The 25359-nt window shown below is 42.2% G+C and overlaps 2 protein-coding genes and 1 long non-coding RNA gene across 3 annotated transcripts; 2 read left to right on the plus strand and 1 right to left on the minus strand.

The window, feature by feature from the left end:
• Positions 1-5445: 5445 nt before the first annotated feature.
• LOC138958444 (uncharacterized) lies at positions 5446-7084 on the minus strand. The gene is made up of 3 exons (XR_011453403.1): positions 6857-7084; positions 6118-6223; positions 5446-5728 (listed from the first exon to the last, which is right to left on the minus strand). It is a non-coding gene; the product is annotated as an uncharacterized lncRNA (long non-coding RNA).
• A 3718-nt stretch (positions 7085-10802) lies between these two features.
• Positions 10803-18320, plus strand: LOC138949346 (N-acetyllactosaminide beta-1,6-N-acetylglucosaminyl-transferase-like). The gene is made up of 5 exons (XM_070321177.1): positions 10803-11444; positions 13082-13261; positions 15278-15435; positions 15882-16108; positions 17215-18320. Exons 1-5 carry the CDS (start codon positions 10803-10805, stop codon positions 17541-17543), a joined length of 1536 nt encoding a protein of 511 aa, XP_070177278.1. The 3' UTR covers positions 17544-18320.
• Positions 18321-19667: 1347 nt separating this feature from the next.
• On the plus strand, positions 19668-25246 carry LOC138981003 (N-acetyllactosaminide beta-1,6-N-acetylglucosaminyl-transferase-like). Its single transcript, XM_070353793.1, has 5 exons — positions 19668-21303; positions 22244-22423; positions 23279-23436; positions 24305-24531; positions 24896-25246. Exons 1-5 carry the CDS (start codon positions 20788-20790, stop codon positions 25222-25224), a joined length of 1410 nt encoding a protein of 469 aa, XP_070209894.1. The 5' UTR covers positions 19668-20787; the 3' UTR covers positions 25225-25246.
• Positions 25247-25359: the final 113 nt, after the last annotated feature.

Consider the following 25359-nt stretch of genomic DNA (forward strand, 5'->3'; position numbering starts at 1 on the left):
GAGTGTGTGTGTGTGTGTGTGTGTGTGTGTGTGTGTGTGTGTGAGTGTGAGTGTGTGTGTGTGTGTGTGTGCTGCCGTGTATTGGCAGAAGGCAGTACGTCCAAATTTGGTCAAAATGAGATTATCGTATTATATTGCATAGAAAACAAAGGCGCATCTTTTGTCAAAATTTCTATGTTGTGTGATCAATTATTATTAATTTTTTAAAGAAGTAAATCCACTTAAATTTTTTTAATCAAAGGAACAAATTAGCAAATGGAAGCAAGTCCATGGACTTCTTGGATTTCAGCTTTGCACTGGACTTACTTCCTTGCCAGCATCATTACGTGAATGCATGTTTCATTGCCCTCTGTTCTCGCAATTTCTCACTTGAAAACTTTTGTCTGGTTCGAGAAATTGAACACCTTATTGTCAAATCTTGCCTCCTATTTCTTATAAAAAGTAGGAGAGAGTGAAAGAGAGAGACAGAGAAAGAGAGAGATAGATAGATAGATAGATAGATAGAGAGAGAGAGAGAGAGAGAGAGAGAGAGAGAGAGAGAGAGAGAGAGAGAGAGAGAGAGAGAGAGAGAGAGAGAGAGAGAGAGGCAGACAGACATACAGACAAGCAGACCAAAAAAAGGATCAGAGAAAGAGAGAGAGAGAGAGTGTGTGTGTGTGTGTGTGTGTGTTTGTGTGTGTGTGTGTGTGTGTGTGTGTGTGTGTGTATGTGTGTGTGTGTGTGTGTGCGACTTATGCCTCAAAACGAATTAAGTTTTTAATAAACATGAAATAAAACGAATTGCTCGTGTTTTTGTACGAACAACAGCTGTGATTTCATAAAAGCGACACTGCGCAATAAGGAGTCAGTCAGGCATTGCTGCATGAACATCAACATCTGCGGCTTTGCAATCGACAACGAGAAAGGAAAACTACTGAAACAGCTATTAGAAATTATGGAAATGTAGCTAGGTTATGATAGCGCCAGCCAACACAATAATGAACAGCTTGTACTTATCTCCACAGGCACATACGTGTATATGTCTTTGGGATATTTTCTCCGATGAATTTATCTTTTTTGCTGGGCACAAGTCACGTTGTGGAGACACTCGGAGAGACCAATTAATGAAAATACTGACAACTCTGGGCAACAGAGATAGGGGAAGAGAGCCAGACAGAGAGGGGGAGGAGAGAGGGGGAAGAGAGAGAGAAATAGAGAGAGAGAGAGATAGAGAGAGATAGAAAGAGAGAGAGACAGAGAGACAGACAGACAGACAGACAGACAGACAGACAAGCCGAGTATCATTCACTTCACGAATGCGAATGCGATTGTGAGGGTGCTCAGGTGTCCGCCCAAAACCGCTGGTTGATGAAGAAAGCGCAAAAATGAAACTGATCTCGGCTCTTGTGACCCTTCACGGTCAGTGCTTTCATGGTGACCTTGGTCTCGGTGTTCCTGTTCCATCCATTCCTGACTAGTACTTCTGCTGCCGGTCTTCAACGTATGCTGCTCTGGGGGGTCGACGGAAGGACGCAATGGCGATCTGCTCTCTGAGGAGACGCTCACTCAGTCTGGCTCCGCGACTTAACAGTCAATGTCGTCAGTAGGAGGCTTAGTAGGTAGCAGTGCCTGTGTCCCTGGCCAGGAACAGGACCAATACTGAACACCGTCGAAGTGACTCGGCAGCAGTGCAGTGTCATCTTCAGAGGGTAGCCCACCGCAGCGACCTCACATCCTTCCCTGGAGTGTCTGTAAAATCGACAAGTCTGGTAGCGGATCGAAATTCAGGTGTGGATGGAGCAGTGAGTACTGGGACGGGGCGGTGTGAAAGCATATTGGGACAAGGTACAAGCGTCGGGACAAGCAAGAGAGAGAGGAGAAAAAGAAAAGAAAACAAGTCGCGTAATTACTACATTTAGTCAAGCTGTGGAACTCACAGAATGAAACGGAAGCGGTAATTGCGCTGTGCTTCATAGCACGCTTTACTGCACCTCTCTTCGTTTTAACTTTCTGAGTGTGTTTTTAATCCAAACATATCATATCTATATGTTTTTGGAATCAGGAACCGACAAGGAATAAGATGAAAGTGTTTTTAAATTGATTTCGAAAATTTAATTTTGATCATAATTTTTATATTTTTAATTTTCAGAGCTTGTTTTTAATCCAAATATAACATATTTATATGTTTTTGGAATCAGGAAATGATGAAGAATAAGATGAACGTAAATGTGGATCGTTTTATAAAAAAAATTTTTTTACAATTTTCAGAATTTTAATGACCAAAGTCATTAATTAATTTTTAAGCCACCAAGCTGAAATGCAATACCGAAGTCCGGCCTTCGTCGAAGATTGCTTGGCCAAAATTTCAATCAATTTGATTGAAAAATGAGGGTGTGACAGTGCCGCCTCAACTTTTACAAAAAGCCGGATATGACGTCATCAAAGACATTTATCGAAAAAAAGAGAAAAAAAGGTCCGGGGATATCATTCCCAGGAACTCTCATGTCAAATTTCATAAAGATCGGTCCAGTAGTTTACTCTTAATCGTTCTACACACACACACGCACACACACACACACACACACACACACACACACACACACACACACACACACACACACACGCACATACACACACACATACACCACGACCCTCGTCTCGATTCCCCCCTCTATGTAAAAACATTTAGTCATAACTTGACTAAATGTAAAAAGAGACACAAAAAGACATGCAGACCAAAAAAAAGGATGAGAGATAGAGAGAGTGTGAGTGTGTGTGTGTGTGTGTGTGTGTGTGTGTGTTAGTGTGTGTGTGTGTGTGTGTGTGTGTGTGTGTGTGTGTGTGTGTGTGTGTGTGTGTGTATGTGTGTGCCCGTCTGTATGTCTGTCTGTCTGTCCGTCTGTGAGTGTGTGTCAGCCTGTTTGTCTGTGTGTGGGTATGTATGTATTATAGTCAAATCATCACCGAAGCTCACGTGACGTTTTTAAATGTCAAAATTGATTTACGACAGCACATTCTATTCGATAAAAATCAGAACATTAAAAAAACTGCATGGCAACTTTGATGTTTTCGTGGCTAAATTTACCCTCTGCCCTCCTAGGTTTTAATTCTTTCTTTCTTTATTTATTTGGTGTTTAACGTCGTTTTCAACCACGAAGGCTATATCGCGACGGGGGAAGGGGGAAGACGGGATAGAGCCACTTGTCAATTGTTTCTTGTTCACAAAAGCACTAATAAAAAATTTGCTCCAGGGGCTTGCAACGTAGTACAATATATTACTTTACTGGAAGAATGCAAGTTTCCAGTATAAAGGACTGAACATTTCTTACATACTGCTTGACTAAAATCTTTACAAAAATTTACTATATTCTATACAAGAAACACTTAACAAGGGTAAAAGGAGAAACAGAACCGTTAGTCGCCTATTACGACATGCTGGGGAGCATCGGGTAAATTCTTTCTCGTCCCAACCAATATGGGACTCCCCCTAACCCGCGGGGGGTTAGGTTTTAATTAGTGTGGATCCTTATCTCCAATAGATTCCTGTCAATGAACTTGCGTGAGGTAATGCGCGACAGGGAAAGTGACAGCTCTATTCTAGTCAAGGAACAAAATAGTCCTCAAAAATGGAATAATCTATACTTAATAGGTATGGGGCACATAGTGGGGCTCCTATGTTGCAAAATCATTCAAATCATGCAACAAACACCAAATTTAGCAAATATGAAGAGTTTTATGTGCTTAACAAAACCTGATACAGAGCCATCGCGAAAAATAAAAAATGGGTAGTTTTTAAACAATTTTTCAAAATGGCCGCCAGTGTAAACGGTTGGGTATGTTAGGCATATTTCACTTCATGTGATTAACAGCAAATTTGGCGTAAATGGACATTTGCTTTTGCTTAACAAAACCTGATACAGAGCCACCGTGAAAAATTAAGAAATCAGTAGTTTTTTTACAATTTTCAAAATGGCCGCCAATAAAAGGGTATTTAGGCATTTTTGATGCTACAAGACATTCTCTTGCAATAGAAACTAACACAAAAACATTTTTAAACAAAACAATACATGTATTGTTGGTGCAGAGAATGATTGGACGGTGTGGGTGGCAGGGTTGAAGAATTTGTGGATTACCTAAACTGTGCAAAAATAAATATATTGCACCAATTTTCATACCAAAACGAAAACATTCATTCCTGTGCTGTTATATGCTATTGAGGGCACTCAACTTGGCTAACTGGAACACTTTTAAGATAAAAGGTGGCCTTTACATGGGTTATTTGACCGCCGCCCAAATAAGGGTACCCCCAAAATAAGACTGATAAAAATGTAATGTATCAACTCAAAAGTCGACTAAACTTCATAATCGCTGTATTTCGAAAACGTTGTTTGTTCTCATGTGTTTACACAACTAGCACATTCCGGCAAGTGTACTCAAAAGAAACTTTGGCAGTACTTGAAACAACCATCTGTCATATATACATGCGAAGTCAAAAATATGTGGGATGTAAGTCAACAAACCTGTGGCAGTTTTTAAAATATTATTTCGTGAAGATTTGAAAGTGTACTCAAACGGTTGAACTACGCCTCGCGTGTAGACACACATTCCTGAAAGTTTCAACGCAACCCACTTGGTCATTGCTAAAATACATGGATTTTAGTTGACTTGGGTATCCCTCAAATTTGACACATAAACATCTCATCCGTGAGATCGACACACACATCAGTAGGTACAATGGCACAACACTAGAAATATGCAAGATGGCGAAATAAAACAACCTGTTCTGGATGGATAATCAAGTTGACTTTCTCTTCGTATACAACAGTGACCCAGTTGTGCCTCAGGAATTGTCGTCGGCTTTTTAAAAGGTACCCGAAGTTTCTGTCACATCTCTTTGTCACGTCAAGGGTATCCTTATTTTGACGGCGTAAATGATGATGTTAAAAAAAATGTGCCAGATAGCGAAGATGCGAGCCTTTAATGGCATAGACAGTTTGAATGAAATGACACAGGAATAAATGTTTGAGTTGGGGTATGAAAATGGGTGCAATAATATTTTTGCACAGTTTAGATGCTGACAGTTTTCACAGGCATGCCAGCACATTTGCAGAGAGCTGTGCTCTGCAGTCCTTCTTAGCAGCATTTGCAGCGTTTTGTTGTACAGCTCTTCTTGCAGGCACACCTCATGAGTTCTCGGCACACGCTGGATACCTCTTGAAAGCTCGTCCAGAATGACTCCCACTTTCCAGCCTTGAACTGCCAGCCCACAGAGTTTGGAAGTCTAATAGGTAGATGGCTCTTCTCAATCTCATGTCCTGCAGCAGCACCTCACTTGTAAGGGGATTATGGTCAATTTGGCAGCTCTTTTTACTGAAGAGGTACCGTCTAGCACTGTTTACACCCAGTACGTTGCTGGTTTTGTCCTACAAATGTACACCAAAAAGCTCTTGTGCTGCCCTGTCAGTGGTACTCAGCTTACAAAGAGGAGCAGACAATCTGAAGAAAGTTTGAGTGACGTCTTCAAATGCTTGCCATACTTCCCAAGCCTTCTGATTATTGAAGAACGACATAGTGTCACAGCCTGTAAGGCTATGCAAAATGGGCAGACAGGGTGACTTCTCTTGGCCAATGGCTTTGGCAATGTGGCGATACACTTCACGAGCAGAAAAAAACGCAACACAGCTGGAATGAGAAACAGACTGTCTGGCCTCCTCTACATCCATGGTGCAGGAAATCAGCCTGGGGTACCCTTCACACAAAAGATAAAAAGTGAAACTTTTATTTGAATGTATTTGAATAATGTTTACTATCTCAGAGAGTCGGTCAAAGCCGGGTTAGCAAGTCTTCACACAACAGACCAAAATGAAAGAAAATTTTATATCATGAATTCGTATAATTCTTACTGTTTCAGGTTAAAAAACAAACAAACACAGTTTCCAGTGACCCAACTGATTCTGGAATCTTTCTGACCGCTACATTTATTCGCTTCAAACAGTCGCTAACAGAATGTTGACCATAGTGAGGGTACGTACGTTAAACCCATCAAATTCACAGAGGTCGCTTACAAATGATGTGCAAACATGTTCCAATTAATACAAATAAAAAAATCTTACTGTTAAGATGTATTTGGTAACAAACCTTGATACAGTAGTACTAGTGAAATCAGCTCCCTTCTGTGGCACCGGAATAAATGCAGAACGCTTGTTCCCAGGAACCGGCATGTGGTGTAACTCTTGTATATATCCTGTAAAAATAAAATTCACACCAATGCACGGTCAACGTAGAATAAGCAAAAGGATGAGAAACAAGCAACAAACCAAAATTGTAAAACTCAAAGAGCGGTACCTCTTCATTTTTCAAAACCACTTATCTCATTTGATTAGCATACACTGTATGCCGCTTTTGTCTGTTAGTGTTACCTACCGTCTTTGAAAGTTTGATCACAACACTGTAAAGACATGGGGAGTGGAGTGTTTTTATCTCCAGCTGTTCATCCTACTATCTGGCCTACCCTCACTCAGTTTTTGACTCTACCCCTCCCCACCTCAGCCGTTTAGAGACTTATGGAAGTCCTTAACGTAGGCAGGACTAATCATTTATCATACCACGAACACTCTCTTTCTCCTCGCCTTTTATTCAAAGTTCGTTTAATCTGTTTAAAATCAGCAGCGTGGCGATCATGATTTCCTTACTTGTAATCAACAGATAGATCTACTAGATCTATCAGCATCACAATCCAGCAGTAATGAGCTATTGCAAGATTAAAGAAAGTCTCTGCATTTCAGCGCTTCACCCGATGAATAACAGACCCCAGGGGAGAATTAAACAGTAAAATGATGTGACATTGGTGAATGGATGCGTATTCTTGAAAACTTACCTTCAGAAACGTTGTTTTCGCTCAAATCAAAACACGCAATGTTGCGGAGGCCGCCATCTTGAATTTTCATGCTGCGGATATATAAAATTCTAAAAACGATCAAATTAAATACCAGAACACAAAAATACCCATAAGAGTATTTATGTCATGCATGTGTTATCAGCAGACAACTTCTGGTGCATGGTAAACCATTGAATTTTACATTTGTTGAGTTGGGAATATTTACTGCTGAGCGCTTTTGGTACGAATTTCGTCTGCTGTAAATGCAGCAAAAAAACCAATTTCTGAAGTGGCTCTGTATCTGAAATCCCTTAAATAATTATAAGGAACAATATCACAAAGTATGATGGTTGTTGCAAGATGTGAATGATTGATGAGTGCGTCTGCAACATACGAGCCCCACTAACAGGGCATTTTCGTCTTGCAGTCATGCTGACTTAAAGCCGCAGTCCTTCATGTGAAAACAGTTCTGCTCACTATCTCAGACCTGCCCAGGCTTTTACATGAGATAGGTCGGGCGGGGATGTAGCTTAGTCGGTAGCGCGCTGGATTTGTATCCAGTTGGCCGCTGTCAGCGTGAGTTCGTCCCCACGTTCGGCGAGAGATTTATTTCTCAGAGTCAACTTTGTGTGCAGACTCTCCTCGGTGTCCGAACACCCCCGTGTGTACACGCAAGCACAAGACCAAGTGCGCACGAAAAAGATCCTGTAATCCATGTCAGAGTTCGGTGGGTTATAGAAACACGAACATACCCAGCATGCTTCCTCCGAAAGCGGCGTATGGCTACCCTAAATGGCGGGGTAAAAACGGTCACACACGTAAAAGCCGTGGGAGTTTCAGCCCATGAACGAACAAACAAACATGAGATAGGACCATCCCTCTATTAAGACACGTATCTAAGCTCTACAGCCTCTGTGCAGATGGAGAATTTTTTTATGAATTAATTTGTTAACTGTCCCTTGCGGCTTTTTGTTGAATCAATCCACACACAAACGTCAGGATGTCGATGTTTGGTATGTGTCCATATGGAGGGATGGACTTATCCCATGTAAAACCCTGGCCAGATCTGTGATGGTGAGCGGCCGAAAAGCTTTCAAGGGTAGGACTGTGCCTTTAACACATGCAAGAAGGGAGACGAGTGGGTGAGGGTGGGGAGAGGGCTTGGTTAGTGTCGTAAGCAAACTGTGTACCCATATTTTAAACAAACGTCTTACACACTGGGCAGAAGAAGAAGACAAAATAATTGAGGAGCAAGCTGGTTTTGAGCGGGCTACAGTACAGTGGATCATATATTCACGTTATATGCTTTTGTTCAAAAACACTTGGTCCGAAATATGAAGCTGTATGTAGCGTTCGTGGATTTTAAGAAAGCTTTCGACTCCGTGAACAGAAATGCCCTATGCGTGTGCGTAAGAAAGGTACGTACACCAATTACTTTGAGTGTCCTAAAGGAGTAAACCAAGTGTGTCTACTGAGTCCTTTGATGTTTTCGTTTTTCATAAACGAACTAGCAGTTGAACTGTCCAGAAAAGGGAGGCACGAAATCCAGCTGATCCCTGGCGCCATAGACATTTTCTTATTGCTCTTTGCAGATGATGTCGTGTTGTTATCAAATACTGTAACAGGTTTGCAGAACCAGTTGATTCAATTGAAGGAAGAAGCAGATAGGATGTCCCTTACTGTGAATTTAGAGAAAACAAACATTATGGTTTTCCGTAAGGGAGGACACTTGTCCACTAATGAAAAATGGTGTTACGGGAGTGAAGAACTTAAAGTGACAAATGCATATAAATATTTGGGGATGATGTTTACAACAAAGCTGAGCATAAACAGTACCCTTACAGAGTTGAGCAGAAAAGGGAAAAAAAGGTGTCATAGAGATTCAGAAGACCATGCGAAAGTTATACACGATAGACCCATATCTATTCTGGAAACTATTTGATGCACAGATTGAGCCGATCCTGACATATGCAGCAGAAGTATGGAGGAAATGCAGACAATAGAAAGGGTGCACACCTTTGCTATAAAACGTTTTCTAAATGTTACCTTGCATTCTTCAAACAAAATCGTATATGAAGAAACTGGTCGATATCCACTGTTTACTAGAACAACAGTCAAATGTATTAAGTATTGGATTAAGTTGACCAGGCTCCCTACCACGCGTTATAGCAAACAGGCTTACGAAATGTTGTTGGCACAGTCTGAGACGGGTCGAGAAAACTGGACAACAAAGGTGAAACAAGTATTGATTAAGAATGGCTTTGGTTTTGCTTGGTTTAAACCAAGGAGTTGGAATGGAGAGACATTTTCTGAATCAATTCAAAGACAGGTTATTTCTTGTTTTACAGAACAGGCATTCTGAAATAGAAGAAAATGTGAAGTACGATTGGTTTCACTCTTTTAAATCTACATTTCAGGTGGAGAAATATTTGTCTCTTACTGATAAATGGACAAGGGACAATTTGGCAAGATTCAGATTAAGAACTTGTGGTTTGAAAAGCAACAAGCAATGCTTTGTAACTTGTGAGCAAGGGCAAGAGTCTTTATGTCCATTGTGCAAGAATTAACCAGTGTACTTTAAGTGTACATTTTATAACGATCTAAGGCAGATAAACTGCACGTCTTTCCAGCCTAATATGGAAAGTGTATTCCGCCTGCTCACATCCAGCGATATGAAGGTAGTGAGATCGCGCGCGCAGTTGCATTGGATATGAGGAAAACAAAACTGGACAAAAGTTAATATATTGAAACAGCAGACACATGGGTGGTCCGTGTCCGTGTTCATTTTATTTTAAGGTTTTAAGATTGCATGTTCTATTGATGATTTTAGAATGTATGTCGTTACAATGTATTTTTTATATAAGTTTCTGAAAGAGAGAGAGAGAGAGAGAGAGAGAGAGAGAGAGAGAGAGAGAGAGAGAGAGAGAGAGAGAGAGAGAGAGAGAACGTATGTGGGTGTGTGTGTGAATGTTTGACACATTTATGTTATATTGATGCTTTTACAATGTGTGATGTTACAATGTATTTCTATGTATGACAAGTACGAGAGAGAGAGAGAGAGAGAGAGTGTGTGTGTGTGTGTGTGTGTGTGTGTGTGTGTGTGTGTGTGTGTGTGTGTGTGTGTGTGTGTGTGTGTGTGTGTGTGTGCTGTAATTGTCTTTGTCTAAAGGGCTTTTAAAGCTAGTTAGTTAGTTAGCTATTGCTTTTCGGGTCCAGCGGACCATAATAGGCCAAATCAGGACCCCGCTTTTAAAGCTGATGACAATAAACTTTCAAAGCGTCAATGACGTCATGGCATGCTGAACGTTGTAGGTGTCATTAAAGGCGGTTTTTGAAACCGTTTTACTTGGTAAGGAGGCAAACAACCATACCGTGCGTTACAATAACTCCTCAACGTATTGTCTTCAAACTTTGGGAGCGCTGTGCTATTCCACTTTAACCGGCTGCCTTTCCAAGTTGGAAGGTCCTGAATCTGCTGTCCGACGTCATTATATCGTTGAAAAGTGTAAGGTTATGACTATTAATCTTTTTTTGATTATGAATCTTTTATTTGACTAACTCAACTCAACTCAAATTTTATTGGCTTCAATTTTCATAGAAGAATTTGTCTTGCGCTTGGGAGAAAGTAAGAGTATAACATATAAAAACAGCATTCACCGGTTCATGTTCGTGTTCATGTTTAATTGTCCATGTTTCTGGTGAGTACATTCTTATTGTTATCTTCTTCTTAAAATTATTTTTCTTTCAGACATTCACTCTGACAACCTTCTTCTTCTTCGCTGGCTGACTGCAACTGCAACAACTTGACCCGTATGGCCGTTTTTGTCCCCAGGAGTCATATTCCGTTTCCAGAAAACTGTGATAAAGTGAAAATCGGATTTTCTGTCCTCAGTGGCATCCGCGGCCAACTAGAGACATGTGTTAAAACGCTGCCCAAACTCTGATCATGAAGCGTGCCCACTTGCATGGCACCACGGGGTACCTCCTTCTCACGGCAGCCACCATCATCGTTCTGGTAGGCCTGGTCGTCTGGTCTTCGCGTACCCAGGACTCGATGGTGTACAGTGTTCTGCCGGTGTCACCACAGCATGACGTCAGTGGGCTGAGAGAGTTGCAGAGCTCTGTGGATGAGACCAGGAGACTTCACTCCTTGATTCTCAATGCCAAGGGCCGACGCCCCCCAAAGCTCAAGGACCCAATCTGCACGGTGTTGGTACAGGCGCATGGAAATAGTTCCTTTGCCGTCAAAAACGCTGAAATGCTGCACAGTAAAAACTCAGTTCTGAATACTAGAAGTATTATCAAAGACGACAATGACGGCATAAATTCGGCCAAGGGGACTAAGATACGTCATCAAAACAGCGGTGTACGTCATCTAAACAGCAGTGTACATCATCAAAACAGCAGTGCCATCAAAAACAACATGATGGACCAAAGACAGCCAAGGAGCATGCGCACAGTTCTGACCTTGACCGAGAACTGTACGCGCTACGTGCTCGAGGCTGGCTTCCTGTTTGCTCGAGTGAGCGAGGAAGAGTTGTCTTTTCCTCTTGCGTTTAGTATCATTGCCTACAAAGATCTGGAACAAGTAAGTGGACCTCTCTGTCTCTGTCTGTCTGTAAATCTCTCTCTCTCTCTCTCTTTTTGTTTTCTCTCTCTCTCTCTCTCTCTCTCTCTCTCTCTCTCTCTCTCTCTCTCTCTCTCTCTCTCTCTCTCTCTCTCTCTCTCTCTCTCTCTCTCTCTCTTGTGCACAGTACAATCGAGCATCCTGTGATTGAGTGCGAAATCTCTCGAGGAAAAGACGACCAGTGCTCATTGGTCGTCGATTTTCAGATAAAAATGGGTAAATACCAAACATTTTCGGTTTACGCAAACTCTGACTGATTAACACCAATTTAGATCCTATGGTGGTTATTGTCCTGAGTTCTGGGGGAAAAGGTCGGCCATTGTAAAACCTTTACTTACATTGTGAATAACTTACATACTAACAAATTTGATAGAACTTACAGCCGTTTATTTGACAAACGGCGGTCACGTATTTCAACTTGTAACCATTATTCAAAAACATAATATGGTACAGGGGGAAGGCAAAGCACCATCATGTAGCTTGTATGGATTACCTAACGACATTCGATACTGTTGAAAGACAGTGCGAATGGACATGCTTGTTTGCATTTAGGCCTGTCACATGAAATAATGATCGCATTGAAAAGCATGTGATTATGAGAAAGTTCTTTGTTGTTAAAGATTGTGCCATGATCATACGCATATGATACATGTATAAGGGATAACTTTGAGTATTTAAAACTGGAGTCATTCCGTGAACATCATTTTCACCTACAATGGACGTCACTTCATGGCCTATTTTTGACGGAGAGATTAAATGTGATACACGAAACTTGAATGTTACTGTTTAATTTACGATCTGACTTAAAGATATATTCCTTTTCGTCGAAGCGATCACCGCCACATATCTGTTTAGGTTTTTATACGAGTTAAGAGCATCTTTCGGCTTAATCACATGTACAAAAATAACCAGCATGGCTGCTTCCTATGCAGGGTGTGAATTTTTCCATTGAGTTAATATTGCAATGGACACCCATGGCAATCTGCTTAACCACTTTAGCCTCCCGCAAAAAAATAGTCCCACTCTGCAGACAAAGCAGCCAGGCTGGGTTTTGTGTGTGTGTGTGTGTGTGTGTGTGTGTGTGTGTGTGTGTGTGTGTGTGTGTGTGTGTGTGTGTGTGTGTGTGTGTGTGTGTGTGTGTGTGTGTGTAAGGATCCGAGTAAGAAGATGGTCTTATTCGATCAGGTGGTGAACATCATCGTTTACACGTAAAGGGATGGGTAATGTTGAATTATAGCGTGATAAATTCATAGCTCACATTTCAGGGGCATTTCAGCCTCCAATTTTGCAGAACCAAGCCGCCATTTCTAAGGAAGGGAGGCAACCCGGCCGACTGTCGATATTTCGTATGCATTTTCTCGTCATTTTCGTCGATCAAATGACCGAGTTAATGAATTCTGCTTAAGTTCAGAGCTCAATCCGTCAATTAATTTCACGATAGATATTCTTTGTTTGATTAAAGGGACTGGTATCAAAAATATGTCAAAAACGCCACTGGATTGTAAGCTATGAATTTATCACGCTAGAGTTCAACATTACCAAGGAATGTACCTTTACTGAGACCTTGGAATTGCACTTACATTGTTTTTCCCCGAAAGGTGGAACGACTGCTGCGCGCGGTGTACCGACCACACAACGTGTACTGCCTGCACGCCGACCGGAAGTCCGATGCAGATTTTCAGAGTGGTCTCCGCTTGATCGTGGGTTGTCTGCCCAACGTCTTCATGGCCGACGTATCAGTGGAAGTGAAGTGGGGCGCTGTCTCTGTCTTGGAGCCGGTATACCTTTTTTTCTATCTTAATTTTTACATCGTGATGCTCTTGTCATGAAGTGGGTTATGGTGCGAATAAAGGAGTTACTGTTATGTATTCGTGTTCTGCCCTATCTAATTAAACTGACTCTTCACTCTTTGCACTACACACTTCAAACACAGAATTTGGGAGGATACAGACGTATTAATTCCTCACAAATTACAACACAATTCTTCACTTCAATACATCAATACCAATCCATCTCTCGAACACACAGTTCGCACAATCTTCGCAATCACTCAACGCATGTGATTAAATGATATAAAGAAACTATCTCAATAATAGGTTACTGCATAAGATAAGGTGTTGACAGACACTCACGAGTTCGTATCACGTCTCACTGCATGTCGTCATTTACACATCCTTGTGCCGCTGAATCCATGTAGATGATGATTTCCCAGAAACTCTCCTTATAGATGCCAACATGCAGCTTTTACGTTTCTCCCCGAGAAACACTTTCGCCATTAGCGAAAAGAACAGTCGTCTCTACGACCGGTAACGATGGAGACTCCTCCGTCCAGCCATCTGCGCCGATGTGGTCTCTTTCGCCACCATCGTTCTGCGCTCTCCCGTGTGAGGTCCGCCCCTCGTACACTCCATGGAAACTCCTCATGGAAACTCCTAAAGAATTAACCCAAGTCTTAATACAACATTCTCTTACACCATCTCCTCTTCCAAAACAGTCATGTATCATCTCGCTCGTTCATTCTACATTCACATTCCGTCCACAGTCAATATCCAAACTATACTTAATCCATGAATCATTTAATCCATTAATGACACTACCATACATAGCATCACTGTCTTAAACATAACATAAATGCGTAACAACATTTATGTTCAAGAATTTCCCAACAAAAACCGTAATACAATCACAACAAGAATTCTCTTTAAACTTCACACTAGAATTTAGTGCACTTTGCATACACTAACATTTACATTCCAGCTATGTATTCAAGCTTCAATAATATACAACATAGTAAATCATGTCCCTTAAGAGACCCGTCTCTTGAAAGAGGGCTTGTTCCCTGAACAAGACCGACACACGCTTTCAACCTTCCTGGTTGAAAATCTTTGGCGCTGTTATGTTCCCAGTTCATTGCCAGCTATATTTCTCAAACTTGTAAACACAACTCATGTCAAGCTAAAGCTATTTCCTCGTGCAACACACGAAACCCGTGACAACCTTCTAACCTGTCCCAACGCATCGCAATTCAATCTTTAGGGAGGTTAAAATCACGACGTGTTTCACATCACAAATATCATATCATACTCACATCTTTGTGACACTCTACCATTCTTAAAAAAGATGTAAGTAGCCATCATGATATACGCAAATGTATACCATTATTTTTTCGACATGAAAACATGTTCACTGTTTTGTTTTGCAAATGTCATAAATGGAACATTTCCTTCTTGGAGATAATGCCTACGTGGAGTCATGCATGTATATGTTCATGAATACGATCTATGTGCAATGGCAAGAACAGACGTGACAGTACCACGCTTTTGCAGTTATCATCCTTTTATATTTCGAAGGTCCTGAGACTAAGAGGTGGCTAATAAGAAAGCCTCCTCTCATCTATATGTGTTATAAAATCTGTATCCGGTACTTGGAACCTTTGTGTTTGTAAGAATGCATATGATTTTCATGATTTTGTAAACGTTCGATGATCAATGAGTTTTTCTCATAAATTAGGTACGCATTCTTAATTGCTGCCAGCTCAAATGTGAAAGGTCTATGGTCCTCTAATTTTTCGAACAAAGCATAAAAATGACTCACGACGGATGACATTAATATCGAACCACCCTGCGACCCCATCACGGGCGAATTGACAAAACAAGTGTTTCTGCACTTTGTAACAGTCATGAATGATGATGATGATGATGATGATGATGATGATGATGATGATGATGATGATGATGATGATGATGATGATGATGATGATGATGATGATGATGGTTGTTGTTATTATTTACAAGGAGTTGGAGTGTATGCGGCGGCTGCTGGCACACCGGGCCAAGTGGCGCTACTTCATCAACCTGACGGGACAGGAGTTCCCCCTCAAGACCAACAGGGAGCTGGTTCAAATCCTCACCGCGCTTCGCGGAGCCAACGACATTACTGGGACACACCACCCGTAAGGATGTACGCAAATAGCAGTGTTTTTGTTGGCGTTGGTGGTGTAGCTGTTGTTGCTGTTGTTGATGATGATGTTTGTGGTTTTTTTATGTTGTTCTTCTCTGTTGAAGAACATTGTAGCTAGGGCGTTGACTCTTCGCACACTTCAACAGTTTCATATTCTCCAGACATGAGTCTGGTGGTCAAATGCTATTAAATTTGAATGTTACGGTGGGCTTGTGTGTGTGCGTGCGTGCGTGTGTGTGTGTGTGTGTGTGTGTGTGTGTGTGTGTGTGTGTGTGTGTGTGTGTGTGTGTGTGTTTGAACTGGTAGGAAAATAAAATGGCCTCTTTTTGCATTTTCACACACAAGCTTCTTTTTATTAGTTGGTCTCTACTGAGCTAGATTTACAAATATATATTCGGGTGATGTATTATTTTTCGTCTCTTCGATTTTTCTCCTCAGGATTTTTCATTTCCGATGGAAAAACTCCAAACCTGTTCCATATAACCTGACCATTAGCAAGGGGGACGTTCATGTGCTTGCTTCACGAGAATATGTGGACTACGTCATCAACAGCCGTGTGGCCCATGAGCTGTTGAAATGGCTGCAATATTCGTTCATCCCAGACGAATCCTTTTTCAGCACTTTGAACCACAACCCTCAATTGGGTGTTCCTGGTTCTTATTTAGGTCAGTTGTTGTTGTTGTGGTTGTTGTTGATGTTGATGTTGATGTTGATGTTGTTGTAGTTGTTGTTGTTCTTGTTCTTGTTCTTGTTGTTTCTCCTTCTTCTTCTTCTTCTCCTTCTCCTTCTACTTCTTCTTCTTCTTCTTCTTCTTCTTCTTGAGAGAACCCACGCCTTAAAAATGGTCCTGAATGGAGCCCAAAGTCGATGTCACGAAGACTCCGCGAAGTCTTTGCCTCAAAATGTCAATGCAAAAGCTTCGTGCAGCCAGCTTCGCACAATACATTTGAGGCTTAACATTAGCGGGGCCACCTGGAACAGAGATTGTGACTCTGTAATTCAAGTGGGAAGATTGCGTGCATGACTGTTTTCAAACAACTAGCCATACAGGCAACCGTATTCCGTCGGTGGAGGATTTTAAAAATCAAGCATCCGGAATTATTCTTTTTGAGATAAAAAAAAAATATACAGTTTTCTATGTCCTGGTAAAATTGTGAACAGTTCTGCAGTGTGAGGATGTAACCAGGGAAGTAGAGGATCGTTTTGGATGGCTGCTGATCACAAAGGATAGGTCATCCCCGCCAAAAACACAACTGCTTACTTTTGCCCAACAGCTTAGTTCAAACTTTCTAATACGATGCCACATGACAAAGCAGAGTGCACAGTGACACACAAGTATCGTCATCAAGGAAATAACATTTGCCTGAGGCCATGGTAGGTTGTAAGTGGCTTTAATCCTGAATTGAAGTCAGAGACAACCAAATGTTCAGGTGGGGTGCGGTTTCTTGTTTAACTCAAACACTTTCTGTAGCCCAAAGATGACATTTTGACAGTGTCAGAAAAGTAAACACACACACACACACACACACACACACACGCCGGGAATATAGCTCGTTTCAGCGACTGTTTACTCCAAATGACATCCTTGCATACACACACATACACACACACACACACACACACACACACACACACACACACACACACACACACACACACTTACTCTTTGCTAGTTTCACGAGCCCTACAATTTAGTTATCGTCAAAGGTCTTGCATGTCTGTGGTATTTTCAATGTCCAGTACTATAACCCTATCAACTCTATTTTTGCAGGACCCATCGAAGGTGTGGACAAGCATACAATACGCAGTTACAAGATATGGGACTATAATCAACCCCACCCTTGTGCTGGAAAGTTCGTTCGCAATATCTGCCAGCTGGGGGTTGGTGACTTACCTCGACTGACGTCCAGCCCTTTTCTGGTTGCAAACAAGTTCCGGTACGACTACCAACCGCTCGCGTACGACTGCTTGGAGAAGTGGTACTTCGACAAAGTGCGTCAGGAGAATCTGGGTCTAGCCGAGCCTATCAACGTCTCCCTGTATGAGAATTCCGATATTGTCAAGCTTCGGTACACGGGACCCGTGCTGATTTGGGAATGACACAGCCTGGTGACATTGTGTTTCATTTAGTTTCATTTTCATTTTATGTCATTTCATAGACTGCTTGGAAGTTTTGGTCGCTTCCTCCCTGTGGAAACCTAGCAGCAACAAGAGTCGCATGCACTACCTTGGTTTTTGCGTGATTAAGTGTAACCAGCCACTTCGACTTCTAGCAGAATGGCGGAGGTCTTTTACTTGCCTCTGCGGTGACATGGGGATGGTACATTGATACTGTCTCCGCCCCGGCCTGGATTCAACAATTACAATTTTCAGATTTTTAATGACCAAAGTCATTAATTAAATTTTAAGCCTCCAAGCTAAAATGCAATACCAAAGTCCGGCCTTCGTCGAAGATTGCTTGGCCAAAATTTCAATCAATTTGATTGAAAAATGAGAGTGTGACTAGTGCCGCCTCAACTTTTACAAAATGCCGGATATGACGTCATTAAGGACATTTATCGAAAAAATGAAAAAAACGTCTGGGGATATCATACCCATGAACTCTCATGAAAAATTTCATACAGATCGGTCGAGTAGTTTACACTGAATCGCTCTACACACACACACACACACACACACACACACACACATACACCACGACCCTCGTCTCGATTCCCCCCTCTATGTTAAAACATTTAGTCAAAACTTGACTAAATGTAAAAAGAAGGAGTCTTAAAATGGGGGTAAACTTATGGAGGTTATGAACAGAATATCTAAGAAAACATTGTCTTGAAATGGTGAAGGGAGTTGGTGGTCTTAAAACGGAGGGAGTCTTCTATCGGGTAGGGTGTTCCAGTGAGGGGGTGGGGGGGGGGGTAAGAAATGAGGGAGTCTTCTGTTTTTTCTTAAAGGGGAGGAAGTCTTCTGTTGGGTGGTCTTAAAAGGGGGAGGGGGGGTTCTACTGTGATGGGACATGCGATGGCTAGCCCTGTAAGCATTTGCTTTCTTGTTCCACGTTTGAATTATAATTTTTACATCTGCCATTAGCTGTGTCTTCTTTTGTGGAATAAATGCGTGTACTCATAAAAATATATGTAAAAAATATTCACATTTTTGTAAATCACTCACAGACCGATTACAGGCTCTAAATAAGTCTCTTTCAACAGCACACACACACACACACACATACACACACACACACACACACACACACACACACACACACACACACACACACACTACGTGCGCGCGCCTTATAAACAAGGTTGTGTGCGTTTTGTCGGGACAGTGTCTTTACCCTAATCTGATTCGTCCTTTTTCTCAAAGTAGGCTCTCGACCAAATCGACGTATTCTGAAAATAACTTTGTCGGGTTGGTATAGGTTGTGAAAGAGAGAAAGCAAACAATCCACGGGCCAATCACTAGCGAGGGGTGTGTTTGAAACCTGTGGACAAGAAGCTCGTAAGGCAAAAAAAAAAATAGGTGTGGTTACGGTAACATAGCCAAAAAAAATAGGGTAGGTAGGTAGGCAATCACTTTTTTTTTAAACTTTTTTTTCTAATGTGTACAAATTAAACCTACTTGACAGGGAAATAAGTGTGCGACACGGGCGCTTTCGCTTTCATTGCGTTTTTTGCACTTTTTTTTATTTTTATTTTTTATTTTTTGACAAATGTAATAAAAAGTTATAGGATCGGCCCCTAAAAATAGGGTAGGTCGGGTTACCGTAACCACACCTATTTTTTTTTTTAGGCCTAATGATTCTGTGTTTCCCTAAATGCAAGGGTATTCACTCTTTCACAACCCATACTAACCCGACAGAGTTATTTCCGAACATTGTCTATTTACAGTTCACGTGAACGCGATGACAGAAAAGACCACACACACACACACACACACACACTCATACGTACACACACACGCACACAAAGAGTTTCAAACGTCATTTGAAAAGCATATCTATGGCATTTGTTGTCAATCTAAGCAATCGCGAAAAGTAAGGTTTTCTTATGGAAATTCGGGTTACTTCCTCCCTAACGAAAGCGAGCTGCCATTGTACGGCGTAGCCCATTTTAACTTGAACAAGTGACAACAAAGTACAGCCACAGACGCATGATTAGGCTATAGCATATGAGCTACAGTCCCCGTCGCTGAGTTATCTGCTCTGAATTTCACCGTCAAAGTACATCAGTGCTACTTCTTTTCTCTTCATTTTATCAGTGCGCTAAACAGGTTTGAGTCAGCTGAGCGAGGGTTTAATTTTGAATCTTTATTGAAACAGAGATAGTAACTCCACGATTTCAGGGGTGTTTTCATAAGCAGTGGCTGGCAACCTGAGTATTCTGTATTGTAGCGAACCCAGGCGGACATGATAAGAGTTGAAGACAGCTTTCATTCCGGGTCAATTCATAATCCATCCATAGTGCCGAAAGTAATTATCTTTCTAATCAGAGAAGGATCAAATATCATAACTGTTAAAGAAAATGTTATCAGTAAAATTGTGTCTTTGCCGAAGCAGAAATGTAATAAAACGTTGACCGTCGTTTTGTATTCAATCCGCTGCAGTCGATTCCACAGGGTGGTATTGGATCGCATCGCTGGAAAATAATTTAAAATTGTGGTGTTCTTGGCTACGAGCCGAGAAAAAGCTATCTATCTATTCATCTATCTTATGCACGTAAACGTGCATGGACTAGACACATTTGCTTATTTCTGTTCTCTTTCAACCACACTGTGTACGCGTAACCCGGGTTGGACTTTTCTTCTGGTTGTGACTTTGATATTTCAACCTCTGCTTATTTGAAGCTTTCTCTTGCCATTTTTAATGGAAAATTAGACAGCTTCAAAACTGGTGTACAGATTTTGTTTATGTAAACGATCAGAGACTTGTCCAGGCTTTTCCATTTTCTATGGTAATTCTTCCACTTGGACACATACAAAACTTTTACAGCCCGGCCGTTTTCTGTTACTTGAGTTTTTTCTGTGCTCAATATATTTTGTAACTGTCAACTACATCAATCTGCAAAATTAATTCAGTTAAAAAAAATCTCTTCTGCGAAGGAAGCAGCCAGGCTTTTGATTGTAGATATGTGTCCGAATTCAAGGGTGCTCTTATTTCATGTGACAACCTTGGCAGATCTGCGGTGGTTTACATGATTGAAGAGTGGTCATTTTAAGACGACTGAGATTTCAGCATCGATTGATAGACGATTTCTCGTGCCTTTGGTCGCCTGTGTCATCATCATCATTGCCTCGTAGATGGCTTTAAACCTTGTCGCGTTGTGAGATTGTTAAGTAAGGAAACATGAGGCTTCCACGAGGGTTAATCCGCGGATTTGTCTTGCCTTTGGCCGCCGGTGTCGCCGTCTGGTTCAGTGGTGTGCTGGCTTGGACCTTGAAGGGTCCCCGGCATTTAAAGACATTGGCTGTGTCAGAAAACAGACTCCGGGAGTTTCAGAGCGCGGCAGATGAAACACGGCGACTTCTCGAGACGCTTCTCGACTCGAAAAGCTACCACCCTCCAAATGTGACAGATGTAAACTGCACGAAGTTTTTCCTGACCGCTGATTCGGAGCATCAAGACGGTTTAGACAACTACAATGATCACAAGATTAATTATGACGAGGATGAAGGTCCTGGAAGTGACAACAATGATACCATGACCGAAAGGCGGCCGAGAAACATGCGCGAGATTCTGACCGTGACTGAGAACTGTACGCGCTACGTGCTCGAAAGTGGCTTCCTCTTCGCTCGAGTGAGCGAGGAAGAGTTGTCTTTCCCTCTGGCTTTCAGCATTCTCGTTCACAAGGACCTTGATCAAGTGAGTGTTACGGTGATTTCAGATAAATTTTCATTTTAAACAGAAAACATTTTGGACTGGGCAACTTTAAAGTAATTCAGTGTCAACTACTTCCAATCGACGTACACAGAGCCAATTCAAACAGTTTCAATTAATGTATGAACGAATTATTGTTATAGGCCTAATACCGGAATAAATAATCGTCTGTGCCATGATTTTTTTGTCATCTGACATGAAAGCACTGTGTAATTTTTTTGGTAGGTCATTATACCTCAAAAGTACAGTCAGTGTCAGATTCAGAAAACACCAATGGCATGCTTTGACTGAGTCAAGATTGTGTGTCCTCATAAAACAACTGCATTGATTTGTATGACTACACTCAATAAACAATGTTATACCGACTGATTGAAATGTTTTTTTTGTTTTTTTATCCCTCCCTGTGGTGTATTTTTAAGAAGAAGTAAGTGGTCCTTCTTCTTCTTCTTCTGCGTTCGTGGGCTGAAACTCCCACGTACACTCGTGTGTTTTTTTGCACGAGTGGAATTTTACGTGTATGACCGTTTTTTACCCCGCCATTTAGGCAGCCATACGCCGTTTTCGGAGGAAGCATGCTGGGTATTTTCGTGTTTCTATAACCCACCGAACTCTGACATGGATTACAGGATCTTTTTCGTGCGCACTTGGTCTTGTGCTTGCGTGTACACACGGGGGGTGTTCGGACACCGAGGAGAGTCTGCACACAAAGTTGACTCTGAGAAATAAATCTCTCGCCGAACGTGGGGACGAACTCACGCTGACAGCGGCCAACTGGATACAAATCCAGCGCGCTACCGACTGAGCTACATCCCCGCCCTTATGTGGTCCGTTTCTTGGTCATTTAGAACTTTAGTGTCGTAAAGTCCAAGATGTTCGTCTGATGCAGTCATTTGCTGTGTTTAATTAACACGTGTGTTCTCACCAGGTAGAAAGACTGCTGCGCGTATTGTACCGACCTCACAACGTGTACTGCGTGCACGCGGACCGGAAGTCAGATGCAGATTTTCAGAGTGGTCTCCGCTTGATCGTGAGTTGTCTGCCCAACGTCTTCATGGTCGAAAGATCCGTTGATGTTCGGTGGGCAAAGATGTCGGTACTAGAGCCGGTAAGATAGCATTATGATTTCCTTTTGTCTTCTTGCATTCTTTCATGCCGACTTTCTGTTTTTTTCATGGTATGTGTGTTAGTGAGAGAGAGAGAGAGAGAGAGAGAGAGAGAGAGAGAGAGAGAGAGAGAGAGAGAGAGAAGAGAGAGAGAGAGTGTGTCTGTCTGTCTGTCTGTCTGTCTGTCTATCTGTCTGTGTGTATGTGTGTGTTATTTTTCTTCGTCTCCATTTCTGACATCCTGTGCGTTTCTCCACAGTGTTTTCTTTCTGTTTGTTTGTTTGTTTGTTTATGTACCTATAAGCTAAGGAGAATGTGCTTCAGTATATGCATCAGTAGCAAAGTCAGTTAAAGGAACTTTTAGTCACGCGTTCACAATCAAGTTCAACGCCACAAATCTGTCCAGGCTTTCCTCATGGAATAAAAGCATCGTTTCACTTGGTCATATACCAACAATCAACACCGTTGCTGCATTCGGCTCACAGTGGACATGTTTCGGTAAACAAATTTAGCAGATTGAAATAGATATTACACACTTAACTCAACATAGAATACTGCTCTGGAAGCAGCCGTACTTTGGTGTTTGGTGTGTGTCCAGGTGGAAGAATGTTCTTCTTTAATATGAAATCCCGGGTAGATCCGCGACAGCGAACATGATCGTGAACGCGGGAAGGACTGTACCTTTACACTGGCTCCATCCTATTGGTCACAACAAAAATACCAAAGCCAAAATGCAGGAGTCGAGGTTTCGAGACTTTAGTCTGAGATAAACTGCATTGAGGGGGCAGTTTATCCCGGACCAAGGTCTCTAACCTCGACTCATGCATTCCGGCCCAAATTGTCAAAACGTTCTCCAGGAGTTGGAGTGTATGCGGCGGCTGCTGGCACACAGGGCCAAGTGGCGCTACTTCATCAACCTGACGGGACAGGAGTTCCCCCTCAAGACCAATAAGGAGCTGGTTCAAATCCTCACCGCGCTTCGCGGAGCCAATGACGTTGGAGCTTCACGTGAAAAGTAATGTTTGCGTTCGGAGTTGGTGTCTTCGAGAAACCTTCGTTGACGTGTGAATGATTAGCTATACCTCCATAATAGACGAACTGTGGAAATAAATCTGTCGGGATTGTATGGGTTGTGAAAAAGTGAATACTCTTGCTTTTATTGAGGCAAGCTTTCCACACGTCCACGTGTTTCAGACACCCCCCTCGCTAGTGAGAGGCCTATAATATCACGTGGGAACATCTGCCTCAATAAAACCAAGAATAGTCACTCTTTCACAGCCAATCCCGACGGCGTTAAATCCGAGCATCGTCTTTTCGCTCCAGGCTTTCGCGTGGGATAAGAACGTCGTTCCTCTAGGACGCTTACGAACGACACCAGCCTGGCTGCTTCCTGCAAGGAGTAAGAGTTAAATTTGCGCCGGTTACGTGAATAATTCACCAAGAAGTCCCACTCTGCACTAAAAAGGCCTGGCTGTTGATGTTGGCTCGTGTGTGTGTGTGTGTGTGTGTGTGTGTGTGCGTGTGTGTGTGTGTGTGTGTGTGTGTGTGTGTGTGTGTGTGTGTGTGTGTGTGTGCAGACGGTGCGTGAGTGTGTTTGTGTGACACAAGACTGCGGGTGTTCGTGGGTAAGTGCTTGTCTGTGTATGTATGTCTGTCTGTGTCTCTGTGTGTCCTCTCCTTTTTTTCAGGTTCATGATAGCAGTTTGGAGGTTAAAAAAAAACTTAATTAGTCGGATGTGTTGTTGTCCTTTCCAACCTCCTTCTTCGTCTTTGCTGCCTAGTTGAGTTGTTGTTTCTTCTTGTTCTTGTTTTCGAGGGGGGGGGGGGGGGTAATTTCATGACAGTTTCATTCCCTCAATTGTTGTTTTTATTGCATTTTCCAGGAGGTTCCACTATCGGTGGAGAAAATCACAGCCTACGCCTTACATCCTCACCATGAGTAAGGGTGACGTACACATGCTTGCGTCACGCGGATATGTGGACTACGTCATCAATAGTCGCGTAGCTCACGAAATGCTTGCGTGGCTGCAAGATTCATTCATCCCTGATGAAACATTCTTCAGTACAATGAACCATAACCCTCAGCTCGGAGTGCCCGGATCTTACTTAGGTCAGTGGAATCTCTCTCTCTCTCTCTCTCTCTCTCTCTCTCTCTCTCTCTCTCTCTCTCTCTCTCTCTCTCTCTCTTTATTCACAGTGCCACTGCTTACTTGGCAATCCCACCACATCACACGTCACGAACGAGCGAAAATCGAGATGTGTGTGTACGTGTGTGTGTGTGTGTGTGTGTGTGTGTGTGTCTGTGTGTGCGTGTGTGTGTGTGTATGTGTGTGTATGTGTGTGTGTGTGTGTGTATGTGTGTGTGTGTGTGTGTGCGTGAGTGTGTGCGTTTGCCACAACTGGTTTTAAATATTAGACGAAGACCGGTTGTGTTACATAAACACTCATGCACTGTCTTCTCGCTTTTCTTGCAGGTTCACTTGAAAACCGCAACAAGGAGCCAGTGCGGAGTTTTAAGATCTGGATCTTCCAGAACATTCACCGATGTTCGGGAAAATTCGTGCGGATGGTCTGTATCTTCGGGGTGGGGGACCTTCCCCTTCTGGTCAACGCTGACCCTTACCTGATCGCCAACAAGTTTTCCAACCACTACCAACCTCTTGCCTACGATTGCATGGAGAAATGGTACTTCGACAAAGTGCAACAGGAAAATCTTGGCCTAGCCAAACCTTTGGACTTGTCCCTGTATGAGAATTCCGATATCGTCAAGCATCGATATACGGGACCTATTCTGATTTGGTAATAATGATAATATTGCAATTGTTTTATCTTCTTCCTTTGTTTTTTCTTTTTTCTGTGTCCTTCTCGTGTTCTTTGGTACGTTGTTTTCTCTGTAACTGCGCGAAGATGGATTATATATGTCTGCTCGCACCTACAC

This window comes from Littorina saxatilis, linkage group LG1 (assembly GCF_037325665.1).
Source record: "Littorina saxatilis isolate snail1 linkage group LG1, US_GU_Lsax_2.0, whole genome shotgun sequence".
Taxonomy (NCBI): domain Eukaryota; kingdom Metazoa; phylum Mollusca; class Gastropoda; order Littorinimorpha; family Littorinidae; genus Littorina; species Littorina saxatilis.